The sequence below is a fragment of the Osmerus mordax genome, chromosome 9 (assembly GCF_038355195.1).
Source record: "Osmerus mordax isolate fOsmMor3 chromosome 9, fOsmMor3.pri, whole genome shotgun sequence".
Taxonomy (NCBI): Eukaryota; Metazoa; Chordata; class Actinopteri; order Osmeriformes; family Osmeridae; genus Osmerus; species Osmerus mordax.
The window spans coordinates 10,014,066-10,028,697 of record NC_090058.1 but is presented as its reverse complement, the minus strand read 5'-3'; the positions used below and the strand labels follow the sequence as shown (position 1 = coordinate 10,028,697).

Below are 14,632 nucleotides of genomic sequence, written 5' to 3'. Positions count from 1 at the left end.
GACAACATTCTTCCAGGACCATGGTGCTACATAAAAACAACGTAGGACAGACTGACTAAGACCTACACATTCCTACATTCCTCTATAAAGTGCACACATTCCTGTATAAAGTACAAGTACAGAAGACAGGACAATATTGAGGTAGCAAGTATAAAGTGACCAAGAATTGAATGCAATTTGTCCAACTCTGACGTTGGAGGGTGTACAGGTCTGTGTGTATCAGACCAGTCCCTGAGTGATGGAGGGTGTACGGGTCTGTGTGTATCAGACCAGTCCCTGAGTATTGAGTAGTCTGATGGCTTGGGGGAAGAAACTGTTCCACAGTCTGGCCGTGAGGACCCGAATGCTTCGGGACCTCTTGCCAGACGGCAGCAGGGTGAAGAGTCCATGTGAGGGGGTGTGTCGGGTCATTCACAATGCTGGTTGCTATGCAGATGCATCGTGTGGTGTACATGTCTATGATGGAGGGAAGAGAGACCCCGATGATCTTCCCAGCTGTCCTCACTATCCTCTGCGGGGCTTTGCGATCCGAGACGGTGCAACCATTAACTTTGCATTGTTGAACGACAAATAAACTACTACTATTACTACTATTATTACTACTACAACTACAATATGTAAAACCCAATATGTAAAAATTGATCTCATCTGGATATTTTCGTGTGTGGAATGAACAGGAGAAGAGGTATTGTCCTTTTATTCCAAGTGAATAAACACAAACGATCCAGGAGTGCTGTGATGCATCCCAAACATCAAGATGAGCAGGTGAAATTAGGCAGAAATTAGGCATCTCAGCAGGGTGTCCGTTTCAGCAGAATTGGGCCGTCAGATAAAGCATAGAATAAAAAATAAAAAAAAAGTCATTTGGATTTGATTAAAAAAAATTCTCAGCACACAGACACTACATACCTTTTCATCATCAATAAACTCCATACTCTAAAACTCAAGCTCAAGGAAATGCCCATTACTCCACACATGAATGACAACATAATGGCATGTCATTATGCAACGCGCTCCATGCCTTTCCTTCCCTCCGTGGGGCTCGTGTAAGGCCCTGGTCACGTGTGGGTCCTCGTGTGCCAGCTAGTGGAACCTGGCTGCGGATGACAGCGCAAGCGACATCCATCAAGGAGGGCCATACGGCATGGGAACGACGCCATTCTTCACAGCGCATATGAAGGCTGGGTGGATGAGGTGTGGATGAGTCCTCAATCTGCTCCCTTCCCTTCTCTCCTTCTTTCGCTCTCTCTTTAGTCTCTCTCCCTCTCTCTAGTCTCTCTCTCTCTAGTCTCTCTCTCTCTTTGTTATTAGATTTGCACATTTTTCTCAGTCCCTGTCGGTCTCTGTGTCTCCACCCCCCCCCCCCCTTTTGTGCAAGTACAAAAGAACTGTCAATCATGCTGGATGCAGATCCCAGGTGTGTTTGCATTACAGTGTTGTGCGACTTCAGACTGGAAAGGTTGTCAATAAAAATCAAACAGGGACTGAGGGCCAAGAGAAAACAATCTCTCCACCAATCAGGATTCCTCTTTGTCAGATGATCTATGAGCTTGCTGTGTCAGATGGCTGAGCGGTGAGGGAATCGGGCTAGTAATCCGAAGGTTGCCAGTTCGATTCCCGGTCATGCCAACTGACGTTGTGTCCTTGGGCAAGGCACTTCACCCTACTTGCCTCGGGGGAATGTCCCTGTACTTACTGTAAGTCGCTCTGGATAAGAGCGTCTGCTAAATGACTAAATGTAAATGTAAATGTGTCTGTTCTGTAAGTCCCTCGTAGGTGTTAGTTCATGGACACTGTTCGAGGTTGAAGGCTGGACTTTGTTCAAGAAGTCTCTGTCTGTCTGAATGTATGCATGTGCATGTGCGTCAGTCTCTCTGCCTGTCTGTCCACCCACATGCATGGTGACTTTGCCAGCCCCTCCCCTCACCTTGTCTCACGCAAAACGGACCACCCCTCGCTGCCTCTCTCTGCCCTTGCATGCTCTCACCTGATAGCAACCCTTGCCCATTCCACACACACACACACACACACACACACACACACACACACACACACACACACACACACACACACACACACACACACACACACACACACACACACACTTCCACTCCACCCCCCACCTGCGTCCCCAGCTGCTCCCACTCCCCCCACCCCCCTTACGAATCTCCCTTGTCCCTACGGTCCACCCAGACCTCTGGCCTCACGTGACACAGCCACAGCGAGGGCTGTGGGGGAGCATGTGGCCTTCACCTGCCTGACTGGCAGCCCTCTAATCAACTGTAGACGAGGCACAGGCTACCACTTTGCAATCAAAGTCGTGTATAATGCAGGAGAGATGTGAATTCCGACAATGGCTGCCATTTGGTGGTGGTGCTGCACATCTTGGAATGTACAGTGTGTACTCTAGCTGCTAAACATCAGCCGTAGAGCAGCCTCGCTGGGATGCCACTTCTACTAAGTTCTCATTGTTAGAGAGACCTTGATTCATGTCAAACAGGAGTGGATCGATCCTCGCCATGCTAGGTTTGTGCAGCGCCTTAGCTTCACGCCTCCTCTTCTTCCATTAGAGGATTTAAGTCACACCAGGGTCGGGAGGAAAAACGAGAGAGAGAGAGAGAGAGAGAGAGAGAGAGAGAGAGAGAGAGAGAGAGAGAGAGAGAGAGAGGGAGAAACAGAACCATAGTGTCCTCTGGATTCTGCATGAAGTACTACCAGACAACCTACCAACTACTGATGCGTGGCACTGTGCAATACTGTTCCCATGGGAACATTTACTCAGAAGCCCGTTGTGACATACAATTCACCCACGCTTGTCCAGCATGGGTCAGGTTTTCTGTGTCAAGGGAAGAGAAGACGGCAAGGGGATTGATTTGGTTGCAATTTGTCAACAGCTTGATTCACAGTGTCTTTCGTGTTGTGTGTAATGATATCGTCACAAAAAAGACGATGGTTCAAGAAAAAGAAAGAACAAGGTATTGGTTAAGGCATCTAAAGTGTTCTTAGTTACATCGTCATCGAAACACGGACGACAGATTCATTTAGTGAACTGTGTACTACATCCAACATTTACTTATTTTTAGGCTGTACGCACACACGCACACACACACACACACACACACACACACACACACACACACACACACACATATACACACTGACAGGGTGGCAAAGAGAGGATGGAAGGAGGAGGGAGCTTGAGGGGACAGAAAGGCTGAGGAGGAGAGGTGAACAGGAATGTTCCAGACACACGCAGCTCAGAGGGTCTGGGGGTCAAACACGCTCGAACAAGCTGCGAGACATCGCCGCAGTCAGGCTGTCACGCAGCACAGAGGCTCAGGAACCCTCTGACATCAACTCTAATAAACCACGACCTGGATAGCAACATATCACTGTGACATGTGCTTTGTCATATTCACAACCCCCAAAGGGAACCGGGGCAGAGGTGGTTAGACTGGGTGTCACGAGAAGGTAAAAGAGCTGAAGACATCTCAAATATGAAAACAAGACATCAAGTCAGATTTAGTTGTCACCACTGCATGTCACATTAACACAAGTTGCGTAGCCGAAACTGAAACGTTCGAATCTGTTTTTACTGTTGGTGACTATGCAGTGACACAAGAAAAAGGTTTGGCGTCACTAGTGTTTACAGTGTGTCTAGCAACTGTATATGGAGCCGAACATGAGTGACTCATACAGTAGCAGCAGTACAAGGAGTTTCCTCTTCAATGACAAAGACAGCTGCTGAAATCACTGAGTCAGGAGTTGCTAAAAGCCCTTCTGGCATGGAGCAGCCTTGATCTTGATGCACTTGCCTGCCTCAAATACACACGAAAGCTTGCACGCATGCCATTTCCTCACATACATTAGATATGAACAATGCCAAGCGCTTGGCCTTTTACTTTCAATGATACATAGACTATTCTTAGCTTGCCGCACAGAGAGCATATGTAATGTCACTACCCAACCACTCACTGGGCTTCTATTTTGGTCGTTTTGTTGACATTTTTGGCTCATTTGTGTATTAGGTTGAGTGTTTCTCAGTGGCGCGTGTACGTGTCTTGCCTGAATATTCCCCAGGCCCAGCAAGTGCTAGAGCTGAGCTCAGCTGCCCAAGCTTGGATTCAGTCAGGTGAGGTTACATGTGCTGTTAATTGTGTTGACATTAGGAAAAGAGCTACATATACAGCCCTGCCCTTAAATGCCCCCCCCCCCCCTCATGTGACTTCTGTTTCTTTATATCCCAGGATCAAATTGATTGAGAATGATTTTTACTGTGCATTGAGGGGACAAGTAAGAGTAACCAGAGTAAGTTTCATGCATGTGGCACTTTCCTTGTCAGAGTTAGCTTATGATGAACATAATCACAGATTTTCTCCTGTCTATTTGTTCCACTTGTATTCCCGACTGGTTTGCTTTAGACTTGCTTCATGAACAGCAGGGGGCGCCTAAACGTAACTTGTAACCACAATGCTCAGAATAATTCCAAGTCGTCAAGTTTCAAGCTTCAAGTTTATTTGCCATTCCCAGAGAGTACAAGTGCAGGTACATCAGAATTCATGGTCCTGTATCTTTCAACATTTTCCTCTCAATCTAACCCAAGTGTCGGGTTTTAAATCCTAGTTTCCCCCCCCCAAAATATACTAATCTCATCAACCTATTTTATAGATTAACACATAATCATATCTATAATGTTTCTCATAGTTCAAGCACACTGTATATGACTTAATGATTGGTTTTAAACTCTGTTTTTGCTACTTGACACAACATCAACAGAAGGGAACATTAAGCATGCAGTTCTCCTGTGTGCCCACAAGTGGGAAACAGATACCCACTTACAATCTTAAGTGGTGATCAGATTGTACCAGGTTAGACATTAAACTCTACTGGGGCACAGGCCCCTATTCATATCCCTTTTTTTTCTTCCAAGTGTGCTGCGCACAATGCATTACTAGGCTATACAAACTCCCCTTGCTTAACTTACTATAGAACAGTTCAGGGACGCAAGTTTTATATCAGCTTTGGCAATAGTTAATGCGAGCGCACAATTGTTTTTCACATTCATTTGAACGCAAAAATGAAGCGTCATGTAATATTGTTTTTATGTTTTAGTCAAAATAAGATGATCGGTAGGCCTATCATTTAGAAACTTTCTTTAGTTTTGTAATGTTTTCTTAGCCTACAATACCAGGCAAAAGTTGGACACATTTTCCCATTCAATTCTGACTTGTGTGAGGAGTCCGACACCTGGACTTCTGTGTGTGTGCTGCAGTGGATATCTGGCAAGCTCAGAAGAGCGTGCTGACATGGAATTCTCCGAGCATAATTTTTTTTTCAGTTAAACTGCTTTGATTGGGAAACTGTGTTTATTCTTTCAGGGATTATCAAACTAAATTAATGCACTGACTAATAAAGTAAATTGTTAAAACTCAAACTTTAGATTTTACTGGGGCACAGCAGATTTATACTGGGGCACGTGCCCCAGTAAAAAGGGTCTAACGACTCCCCTGGTTTGTATTGAACAGAATTTTCAATCATACCCAAATCATTTACCAACTCGCGGCAGTTATTGCAAAGGAGTGTTGAGATAAGACCGAGTCATCAGGAGAGAAGATGTTTTTACCAGAATGGAGAAGATGGAAAGTCTGTCACCTCTGAGACAGTGGCATGTGCACAAAGAAACGAGAGGACAGTAAAACTGAAGTGAAAATGCAAACACAACACATTCCTCTGCTTTGTCACAAGGCGATTGGACAAGCAAGGATGAGACTTGGCTAACAGGGCTAACACTAACATGAGCTCTTGAACAAACTCACTCGTGTTCCAAGTTGTAAATCTGCTGTACTGTATATACAGTACTCTGGGGTGGTCCTGATAAGGTAGGATCAGTTTCTTCTGAACGTACACTTGCTTTCAGTCGGAGATGTCCCACAGATGTGTGGCGCATTAGTAAGGCACGTTAAACAGACACATTAGGTTGGTATGATGAATCAAGGTGAAAGGTTTCATTCCATACTGGCAAATCCATATTGAACATGCAATCAATAACTAATATGAGCATTCGGATTCCCTAATCCAACGCATCATTTGGCAGACCTAAGTAGACAAAGTCAAGTGTCAGTTTGAGTGGTAACATTTGCCAGATGTCCCATGTTCCCCTAAACCCCCACCTGGTCTGGGGACTTTCTTCTCCCCTGGAGGAAGAGGACCACCTGGGTGACACTGGCCTTGCCCGTCTTGGTGAAGAAGCAGTAGAGCAGAGGGTCAGCCAGGCAGTTAAGCGACGACACGGCGATGCTGATCTTGTAAGAGTAGACGAGCCAGGCGGGGTCCCCGCACTCCTCCAGGAGCGACCGCAGCACCATCATGACGTGGACGGGCCCGAAGCACAGCCCCAGGGTGAACAGCACCACCCCCAGCAGCCGGGACACCCGCCGGCGCTCCTGCTCCTCCGTGGCCCGGTTGGAGCGCACCGCCATGCAGGTGCCCCAGCTGCAGAAGGCCACCAGCAGGACGGGCAGCACAAAACCAAAGACGAGGCGGGCCACGTTAACCCGCGCCTGCCTCCGCGACAGCGGGAACACGTTGAAGCACATGGGCGCGCGCCCGGCGTCGCTGTACGCGTCCGCCCAGACGATGGTGGCGGCGTTGAAGCAGATCACCAGTGCCCAGATGCCGCCGCTGACCGCCGCGGCCGTGCCGACCCGCCTCAGCCACGGGTACTTGAGCGGGTGGACCACGGCGAGGTAGCGGTCGAGGGCGATGCAGCAGAGGAATGCGTCCGTGGTGTAGAAGTTGGTGAAGAGGAGGAAGACACAGAGGACACACACGTAGCCGCCGTGGACCCAGGCGCCGCGCCGGATGAAGTCCGTCCACAGGCCCAGGCCCATGGTTATGGTGAGGTCGGACAGGGCCAGGTTGAACAGGTAGACTCCCAGCTCGTTCCTCTGACGGATGTGCTGCCAGGAGACATAGAGAGAGAAGGTGTTGGAGGGGATAGAGATGATGATGAGGGTCAGGTAGAACACCAGAAAAGCCCTCTGCTTGTCTGGATCTTCTACGGGGATACATTCAGAGTCGGTCAGATTGGCCAATAGGCTGAAACTATCCATGCCAGAAGTGGAGTTCATGTTGTGGTCTCACCTTCGAAAAACAGCAAGGCAATACAATGTTTATGACCACATAAAGCAAACTGAAATGCATAAGTCATCTTAGTTTCAGTATTGAAAGGTCCACTAAAAAGAATTCCCTTACAAAAAACAATGATTATAGCCTTCTCACATGAATAAACTGTCTTGTCTTGTACGGGATTTTTCTTTTTCATCAAAGTTTCAGCTATAGTAGAACATATGAACAGCTTCTACAATTGATGTTTTTTCTCACAGGGTCACCAGTAGACACAGCGTCCATATAAGCTGAGTAAGTCATTCATATTAAGTATGGAAGCTATATCTTACAGAATAATTATTGAATGAAATATGGACACATGAAACTCATACTTACGGTTTATACAAAAGCCGTCCATATAAAAGCGGATCAATTTTTCTGGCTGGTAAAATTCTTGTCTGGTACAAACAAGTTTCCTATGTGAACCTGATAAATCCCTCACACAGCGACTTGCTCAACATAAAGTAACAGGAAGGGGCTGCCACTGTTTCCTTAACAACCACCCTGCCATAAGTCACCTAGTGTGTCACAATATTCAAGAGACAAACACAGAAGGCTGGTGGACTCTGCAGTATAGATTTAATTACCAAGTCTACATGAGAGGTGAATATACTTAATATTGTACTGTCAATACGTAATCACCGGCCAATGTTGACATACTGTGTTCCTGCTGATAAAAGAGCATATAAAGAAGTCAGCTTGTGACTGTATCTATACCCTATTCTCATGGCAAAGAGGGGTATCTAAGATTTGCCATTTAAAATGGCTATTTCATTTTATTATTACGTTTTAGTATGACGTTCTTTTTTACTATATTGTGAGTCACTGCAATCTTATGTATTACCTCTGACAATTTACCTCAGGAGTTTAATGAAGTCCTGTAAAGGACGTCTCCTACCAGTAGTGAAGTCCACCTATGCAACCGTGGAAACTCCTGGTTGTTTTGACGGCCATATTTGTCTGAATCCTTTATGGCACCCTTCCATCACTCTCCTCATCTCTGTTCTGGCACTCAAGCTAATCAGGAAATGTATGACTGTGTGCAAGGTGCTGTTGTTGTGGTGGCCACTAGAACCATGCAGGGGTCCCTTAGCCTGCAGGCTATGGCACAGTCACCAGCCTCCAGCAGGGCTCCCAGCAGCATCAGGACCTTGCCGGGGGGGAACGACACCCAGTAGGTGAGGAGGATCAGCAGGACACTGGAAGAGAAGGCCTGCAGCGCCCCTGTGTGTTGGAACATTTCTTGTTAACATTTCTTATTACGTTTATTCATAACATGCAATACTAAACGGATTAGGATGTGGTTCACGGTCCTCACTAATCACATATATTTCTGATTCTGGTGGTTCACAGTGTTATTAGACAGGTGATGCCAGTTTTTTTTGAAAGAAACTGATGGTTGTGAGATCAAGGATAAAGGCGTAATGGAGAACAATGTGCAGGGCATGGAAGACAAACACCAAGCAGACCCACTGCATCACCCAGCACCCCCCGGCTCCTCTCCTCTGTCAACATTTGATCAGACAAATTGCAACACGGAGACCTTTACCACAGCTCGATGGGCGTGAGAGAAACAGACGGGGTTTGGAAGGCCGGCTCCGACGGCTGTTTTCACAGCAGCAGACGGCCAGACGCATGCTTCTCAGACAGGCTGGGTCAAAAGTCGCGAAAGATAAACATGTTAACCTTCCAAAAAACCCAGCGTTTCTTTTTTCTTTCTTTCTGAAAAGTCTGGATGTTTCTAAACAACAGAGGGATTCGATTTATCTGGCCATCGCTCTGGGGCTTTGTTATTGAGGGAGAAAGGATTCTGGCAGCATTTAGATTCAGATTAAGGAAGAGTTACTGTAATGATGAGTTTATTAAGCAGACACTTTTATGCAAAGTGTCCAACAAAGAGGGATTTGAACCTGTGAACTCTTGATTTTCAGTCAAATGCTTTATCACTGCAACCTACTGCCCTGATACGACTCAACTTGCTTACCTCCTTTTAGAGTCTTGTAGCCTGTTAATTGTGTTTATTCTGTGTGCAATAGACATAACAAACCTCAAGAAGCGATGGCTTCATACACTGTAAACAAGATTAGAGCAGTCCAAAACAGAGTTGGTGAGGTTGGTCCAGTCTCGCTAATGATGCTGAATAGTCCACGTTATTAGATTTGGACAGCTGGAAATAGGAATTGGAAATCAACTCTGGTCATGCACAAGCCTAATTGGGTGACGGCTCTCAACACAGGACATATACTCCACTGCATCACCCTACTGAGTCCATACCTGCAAACTTGTTGTAAGGATCGAAATCCCACTTGTGTGCTTTGGTTTTTGTCAAGCAAATATTTAATTAGGTGCCTAATTATACACAAGCCCACTTACATACACACACACACACACACACACTAGCATACACCTTCCTTCTAGGGTACGGCTTGCATGTTGACCTGTGCAGAATGGTTTGAAAGTACAGGTACATAAGTAAATTGTTTATTTACAGTGTACAACACTTTTACCATTCATCTCATCATATAGAAAGACACCCTTTATGGTGTTCATAACCCAAAGAACCCAAACTGTGAGTGGCTGGAATGCTTTTGCTTTCTCTTCAGGTTCTGGACTTGCTCAGGGGCCAGTCATGTGAAAGTTGAGCAAAGCACCTTGAAGCGTGTGATAAACACATGAGCCTGCAGACTGTCATGGATTCTTTCTCATCTGTACTGGAGAACTGTGCTGGCAGTCTAGGAGTCTGTATTGTGAACGGTTGACAGGAGGGTTCTAGGAAAGCTAAAAACATATTCTTACATAACTGTGGAACAAGGGTGAGCTTACTCTAATGTGAAAAAGTTGGGATGTTATCAACAGCCGATCGTGTTGTACTCTAAAGGGAATCATATTTACCACAACTCACTTCCCTGTGTGCTATATCTTTTGCTATATCTTTTTATAGAATTATGACTATACCGGCAGGATTTACAAGTAGATATACGTACAAAAGCAGATGACCTGCACATGCAAATAATATATGTGGGTGGTCATGTGCAATCACTTGGACACCCTACAGTATGGAAAGCAGTCACAAATCACATGCACACTCACACACGCATACACATGCACACACACACTGGCAGTCACCTACACTAATAATACTGGCTATGTTGTCCCCTTGATTCCTTCAACAAGAGACGTTTACCAAAAGTAACTGCAAATCATTTCAGCAAAGAGTTCTTCAAATACATCAACACACATGCCTCATGATCTGGACCAGACAAGGTTGAACAATTACATTCTTTTCAACAATCTGCCATAAAACACTCCTTTAACATCTATTGTTTTCTCTTACATTGTTTTCTTCTGTGCTGTTCCATAGACTCCGAGTGGAGAGGTCAGGGGATGGTGTGTCTACATCACCACAGGTGTGATTTGCTCTGTTTTGTGAAGATAGGTAGAAACGACTGAGCGTCGCTGCATAGTCATGTCAGATCCCCTGTGTTGATGTCTGCTCCTGTAGATGGCGCTAACTTTCCTCCTAAAGTACTGCCCGGAAAAGACATACAGCACAGGGTTCAGGCCGCTGTTGAGGAACGCCAGGTACGTGGAGAACTGGTTGCCAATGTCCAAGGTGAGGTCCCACGCCTCTTCATCCAGGAGCCCCATGTCGCAAAGTGAATCCAGGAATGTGAAGAACTGGAAGGGAGCCCAACAGAGGAGGAAAAGGATGGTCACGGCATGCACTAGAACAGTGGCCTTCCTGTCAGCGGCGTCCAGCGTGTAAACACACTCCCTCCTCTTATTCAAGGTCCTGATTATGTTCAAGTTGCAAAAGACAATCACCAGAACAGGTAGAACAAAGCCCACCACGTTCAATAGGAGCTGTTGGGCCAGTTTCCAGGAATGGGCAGGGTAGTCCAGTTGGCAAGCCTTGAAGTCCTCAGTCTGACTCCACGGCACAACCTTCCTGTGAACTATGGTGGGCACGCCCATCAGAACTCCAAACACCCAGAGTCCCAGGCAGACCGACTTGGCATAGCGTGTCCTCCTCAGCCACCTGGCCTGCATGGTCTTCACCAGGGCCAAATAGCGGTCCACACTCACCATGGCCAGCATGTACATACTGGTGTAGAAGTTGACAACGACAGAGAGGTTGACGGCCTTGCAGAGAAAGGAGCCGAAAGGCCAGTTGTGCTCGAAGAGCATAGTCACACCCCAGAAGGGCAGGCTGGCCAAGAGGAGGAGGTCAGCCAGGGCTAGGTTCCCCAGATAGATCTCAGGCACAGTCCAGCGCCCTCTACTGAGCAGGAAGATCAACAACACAAAGGAGTTACCCAGGAATCCCAGCACACTCAGAATAAAAAGGTAGGGGGGAATGATGGCATAGATCAGGACCCATTCTGGAGTTAAGAAGGTCTCAGTGGTGGTGGGAGTGGGAAGAGCGCTGGAGTTCTCAAACAGGGTCTTGGCTGTGTGTACAAGCCCCAAAGGCTCCATGATCTATGAGGTGTCATTTGAAAAGCTGTAAGTAGTAGTAACAAGCATGGCCAAAAACTACATAATATGTAAAATGTTATGTAATATAATAATAATAATAATATTTGTAATAAAACATACATAAATACACAATTTACATGTATAGCGATGATTCATTGAGAAATCAGAAACAGGCAGTTGGCAAAGACATAAACAAAGGCACAGATAATTGTTTCCACTGAAGAAGGAATTATATTTTTCTTCCAAAGGGTAATTTCTGCGTCATAGCACAAGCTACCAAATGAATACACAGGCCTGCCTAACAAGAATACAAGACAAGATACTTTCTCAAGATTTGTGTACTCCATCTCAGAAACATCAGTTCCAAACAGTATCACCACGTCCCCTCTGGGACCAACAGTACTTGTCTATTCTATCCCTTTCTACACCTCTTCTTTTCTTCTTTGTGATCCCTGTCACATCACATCCTTATTTATCATCACAACTTCAGTCCACACAAATCTTACCTCAAGCTGGTGCGACAAAATGTGTTTGTGTCGAGCAGAAGATGCAGCCTGGCGTCCCACAACACAACAGAGCCTGCAGCGCTGTTGTTCTGGAGGCTTCAGTCTGGGGAGTGGGGACATCTCCACCACCACAGCGAAGAAATGTATACAGAAGAGCATTCCTCCACGCCTTCGCAGACGTTTATGTGTCTAAACGTGTTAAAGAACACCAACTCACAGCTCCCTGTCGCTGATGTTCCAGTGGAATACTCGAGTAAAAGAAAAACATTTATTTTGTCACTGTAAATGTTTATTCTTGAATATACAAGATAAGTTATTTTATTTATGTCATAGGTTGGGCCAAATAGAGGATATCTGCACACAAATAACAGTACGTCATAATGGTAAAGGTAAGAGCTTACACACAAGCATGTTTTAAAGGTCAGAAGCAAGTTATGATTTATTGAGGTTGAATTAAACGAAAAACAAATATAATTCAATAATGATGCACATACATTTCAAAGCAAAACAATCGTTCACATGGTTTTATTAAGCAAAAGCCACAGCCATTTCTGATATCATACCTTGGTGGAATCTGTGTATCTAGTGGTTGAGTTGACATTTGCCTTGTGGCTGGACCTCCTCCATGTCCCACCACACAGCATCTGTTTAAACACTGCCTTCGCATTCTGCCTGAAGTGTTTCCCAACGATCACATAGAGGAAAGGGTTCAGAGAGCTGTTGCTGTATCCGAGGTAAGTAGACAGCTGGGTGCTGATGTCTAGCACATGGGTCCACCCACAGCCAGAGATGAACTTGTAGTAGTGCAGGGTGTCCAACAAGATGACCACCTGGTAAGGTAGCCAGCAGAGGACAAAGACCCCAAGCACAATGAGAACCAGGTGGGCCGCCTTCCTCTCGGCCCACCTCTTTTCCCGCCCCCTCGGCCTGCTGGCTCTCCTCATCTCCTGGCTGTTCTGAAGGACCTTCAGGATGTGGAAGCTGCAAAAGGAAACCACAGGGACGGGGAGGAGGAACCCCAGCAGGTTGACCGTCAAGTTGTAGCGCAGCCTCCAGCCGTTGTGGGGGTACGCCATGTAACACCCCTCCACGCCCAGGTCAGGGAAGAATCGGACTGAGCGAAAGAGCAGGGCAGGGAGGCTCAGCAGAGCTCCCACCACCCACACTCCCAGGCACACAGCCCTGGCCCCACCCGGATTTCTGAGACAACACTGTCCCAACGGTCGGGCCAGCGCCAAGTACCGGTCCACACTGACCAGGGTGAGGAACAGCACACTGCAGTAGTAGTTCATCCCGATGATCAGGTTGACCAGCTGGCAGAGTGGCTCCCCAAAGGCCCAGTTGAAGCGCCTGACAACAGTGGCCACCCAGAAAGGCAGGCAAGCCACCATGAAGAGGTCTGCGGCAGCCAGGTTTCCCAGGTATATGTCAGCCACAGTGCTGGACCTCCGCTGGAGGCAAAAGACCAGCAGGACGAAGATGTTGCCGCTCACACCGAGAACACAGATCAAAGACATGTAGGCCGGCTGCATGGTGTAGACCCACTCCCAGGAGTCTGTGTGGTTGCACTCCCCTTCTGGAACATCGAAGACCTCCATGAGATGCTGCCTGTTCGAACTGCGGTCACCCTTAGAGTTGATTAGACTGAGAGAGGGTTGACTCTGTGTGTGTGTGTGTGTGTGGGTGCCCACGTGCTTTTCTAAATGAACATCCGGTAGCGTCACTAATTGTCACGGACGTGTAATGGATGAAAAAACCTCTTAAGTAAGTCAACAGAGTGAGAATAGTGTGCAGCGGCGTTTGTGTGTCGATGGATATTCAAAGAAAAACGAAGAATAATGGATTTTAATGGATGGCACGAGAGGACTGATGCTTTTATCATAGCACACAGACCATGTACGTGCTGTCGCCACTGGAGAGCCCCTTGGCTCATTTCATAAACTACTATACTTAGTAACAGATGGCCAATCTCTGCGATAACTGTATGCTTACTATAACACATGACCTTTGTAACTCCCTCATAAAGTTTCTCTTGTCTGCCAAGACCAAGTCTCCACTGTGGTGAAGTAACATTTCTTTTCGACAAGGTCTTCACTCTGGGTGTGGCTCTTGTTGTCTTTCTTACTCCCCCCTGCTCTCTCCCTTTGTATTTACTCAAATGTCTGCCACCTCAGTAAAAACAGGCTTCTAAAGTTGATTTCCTGTTTGGCAGGGCGAGCTGTAGTTTTGGGGACAAGGAAAGGATACACAGACCACAGTCAGCTCTGACTACATGTCTAGCCTGTAAAACTGGGATTGGAAAGTGTTATACACACAGGCCAGACAAAGAACCACAAAAATACTGTGACACATTATCTAATTTAGCCATAGAAACGTCACAAACACTGGAAACAAATCTGTCTCACATTAGAATGTCTCTAAAAAGACAATTCAGAGTCACATGCAGTAATGCACAGCTGTGATATACTATATAGACCAGC

General features: G+C 46.4%; 3 protein-coding genes across 3 annotated transcripts; all 3 read right to left on the bottom strand.

The window, feature by feature from the left end:
* Nucleotides 1-6,158: 6,158 nt before the first annotated feature.
* Nucleotides 6,159-7,130, bottom strand: LOC136949591 (psychosine receptor-like). The gene has a single exon (XM_067243947.1). The coding sequence runs from the start codon at nucleotides 7,128-7,130 to the stop codon at nucleotides 6,159-6,161; it is 972 nt and encodes a 323-aa protein (XP_067100048.1).
* A 1,196-nt stretch (nucleotides 7,131-8,326) lies between these two features.
* bdkrb1 (bradykinin receptor B1) lies at nucleotides 8,327-11,646 on the bottom strand. The gene is made up of 2 exons (XM_067243792.1): nucleotides 10,502-11,646; nucleotides 8,327-8,391 (listed from the first exon to the last, which is right to left on the bottom strand). Exon 1 carries the CDS (start codon nucleotides 11,644-11,646, stop codon nucleotides 10,561-10,563), a length of 1,086 nt encoding a protein of 361 aa, XP_067099893.1. The 3' UTR covers nucleotides 8,327-8,391; nucleotides 10,502-10,560.
* An 841-nt stretch (nucleotides 11,647-12,487) lies between these two features.
* Nucleotides 12,488-13,755, bottom strand: LOC136949496 (B2 bradykinin receptor-like). Its single transcript, XM_067243793.1, has one exon. The coding sequence runs from the start codon at nucleotides 13,748-13,750 to the stop codon at nucleotides 12,710-12,712; it is 1,041 nt and encodes a 346-aa protein (XP_067099894.1). The 5' UTR covers nucleotides 13,751-13,755; the 3' UTR covers nucleotides 12,488-12,709.
* Nucleotides 13,756-14,632: the final 877 nt, after the last annotated feature.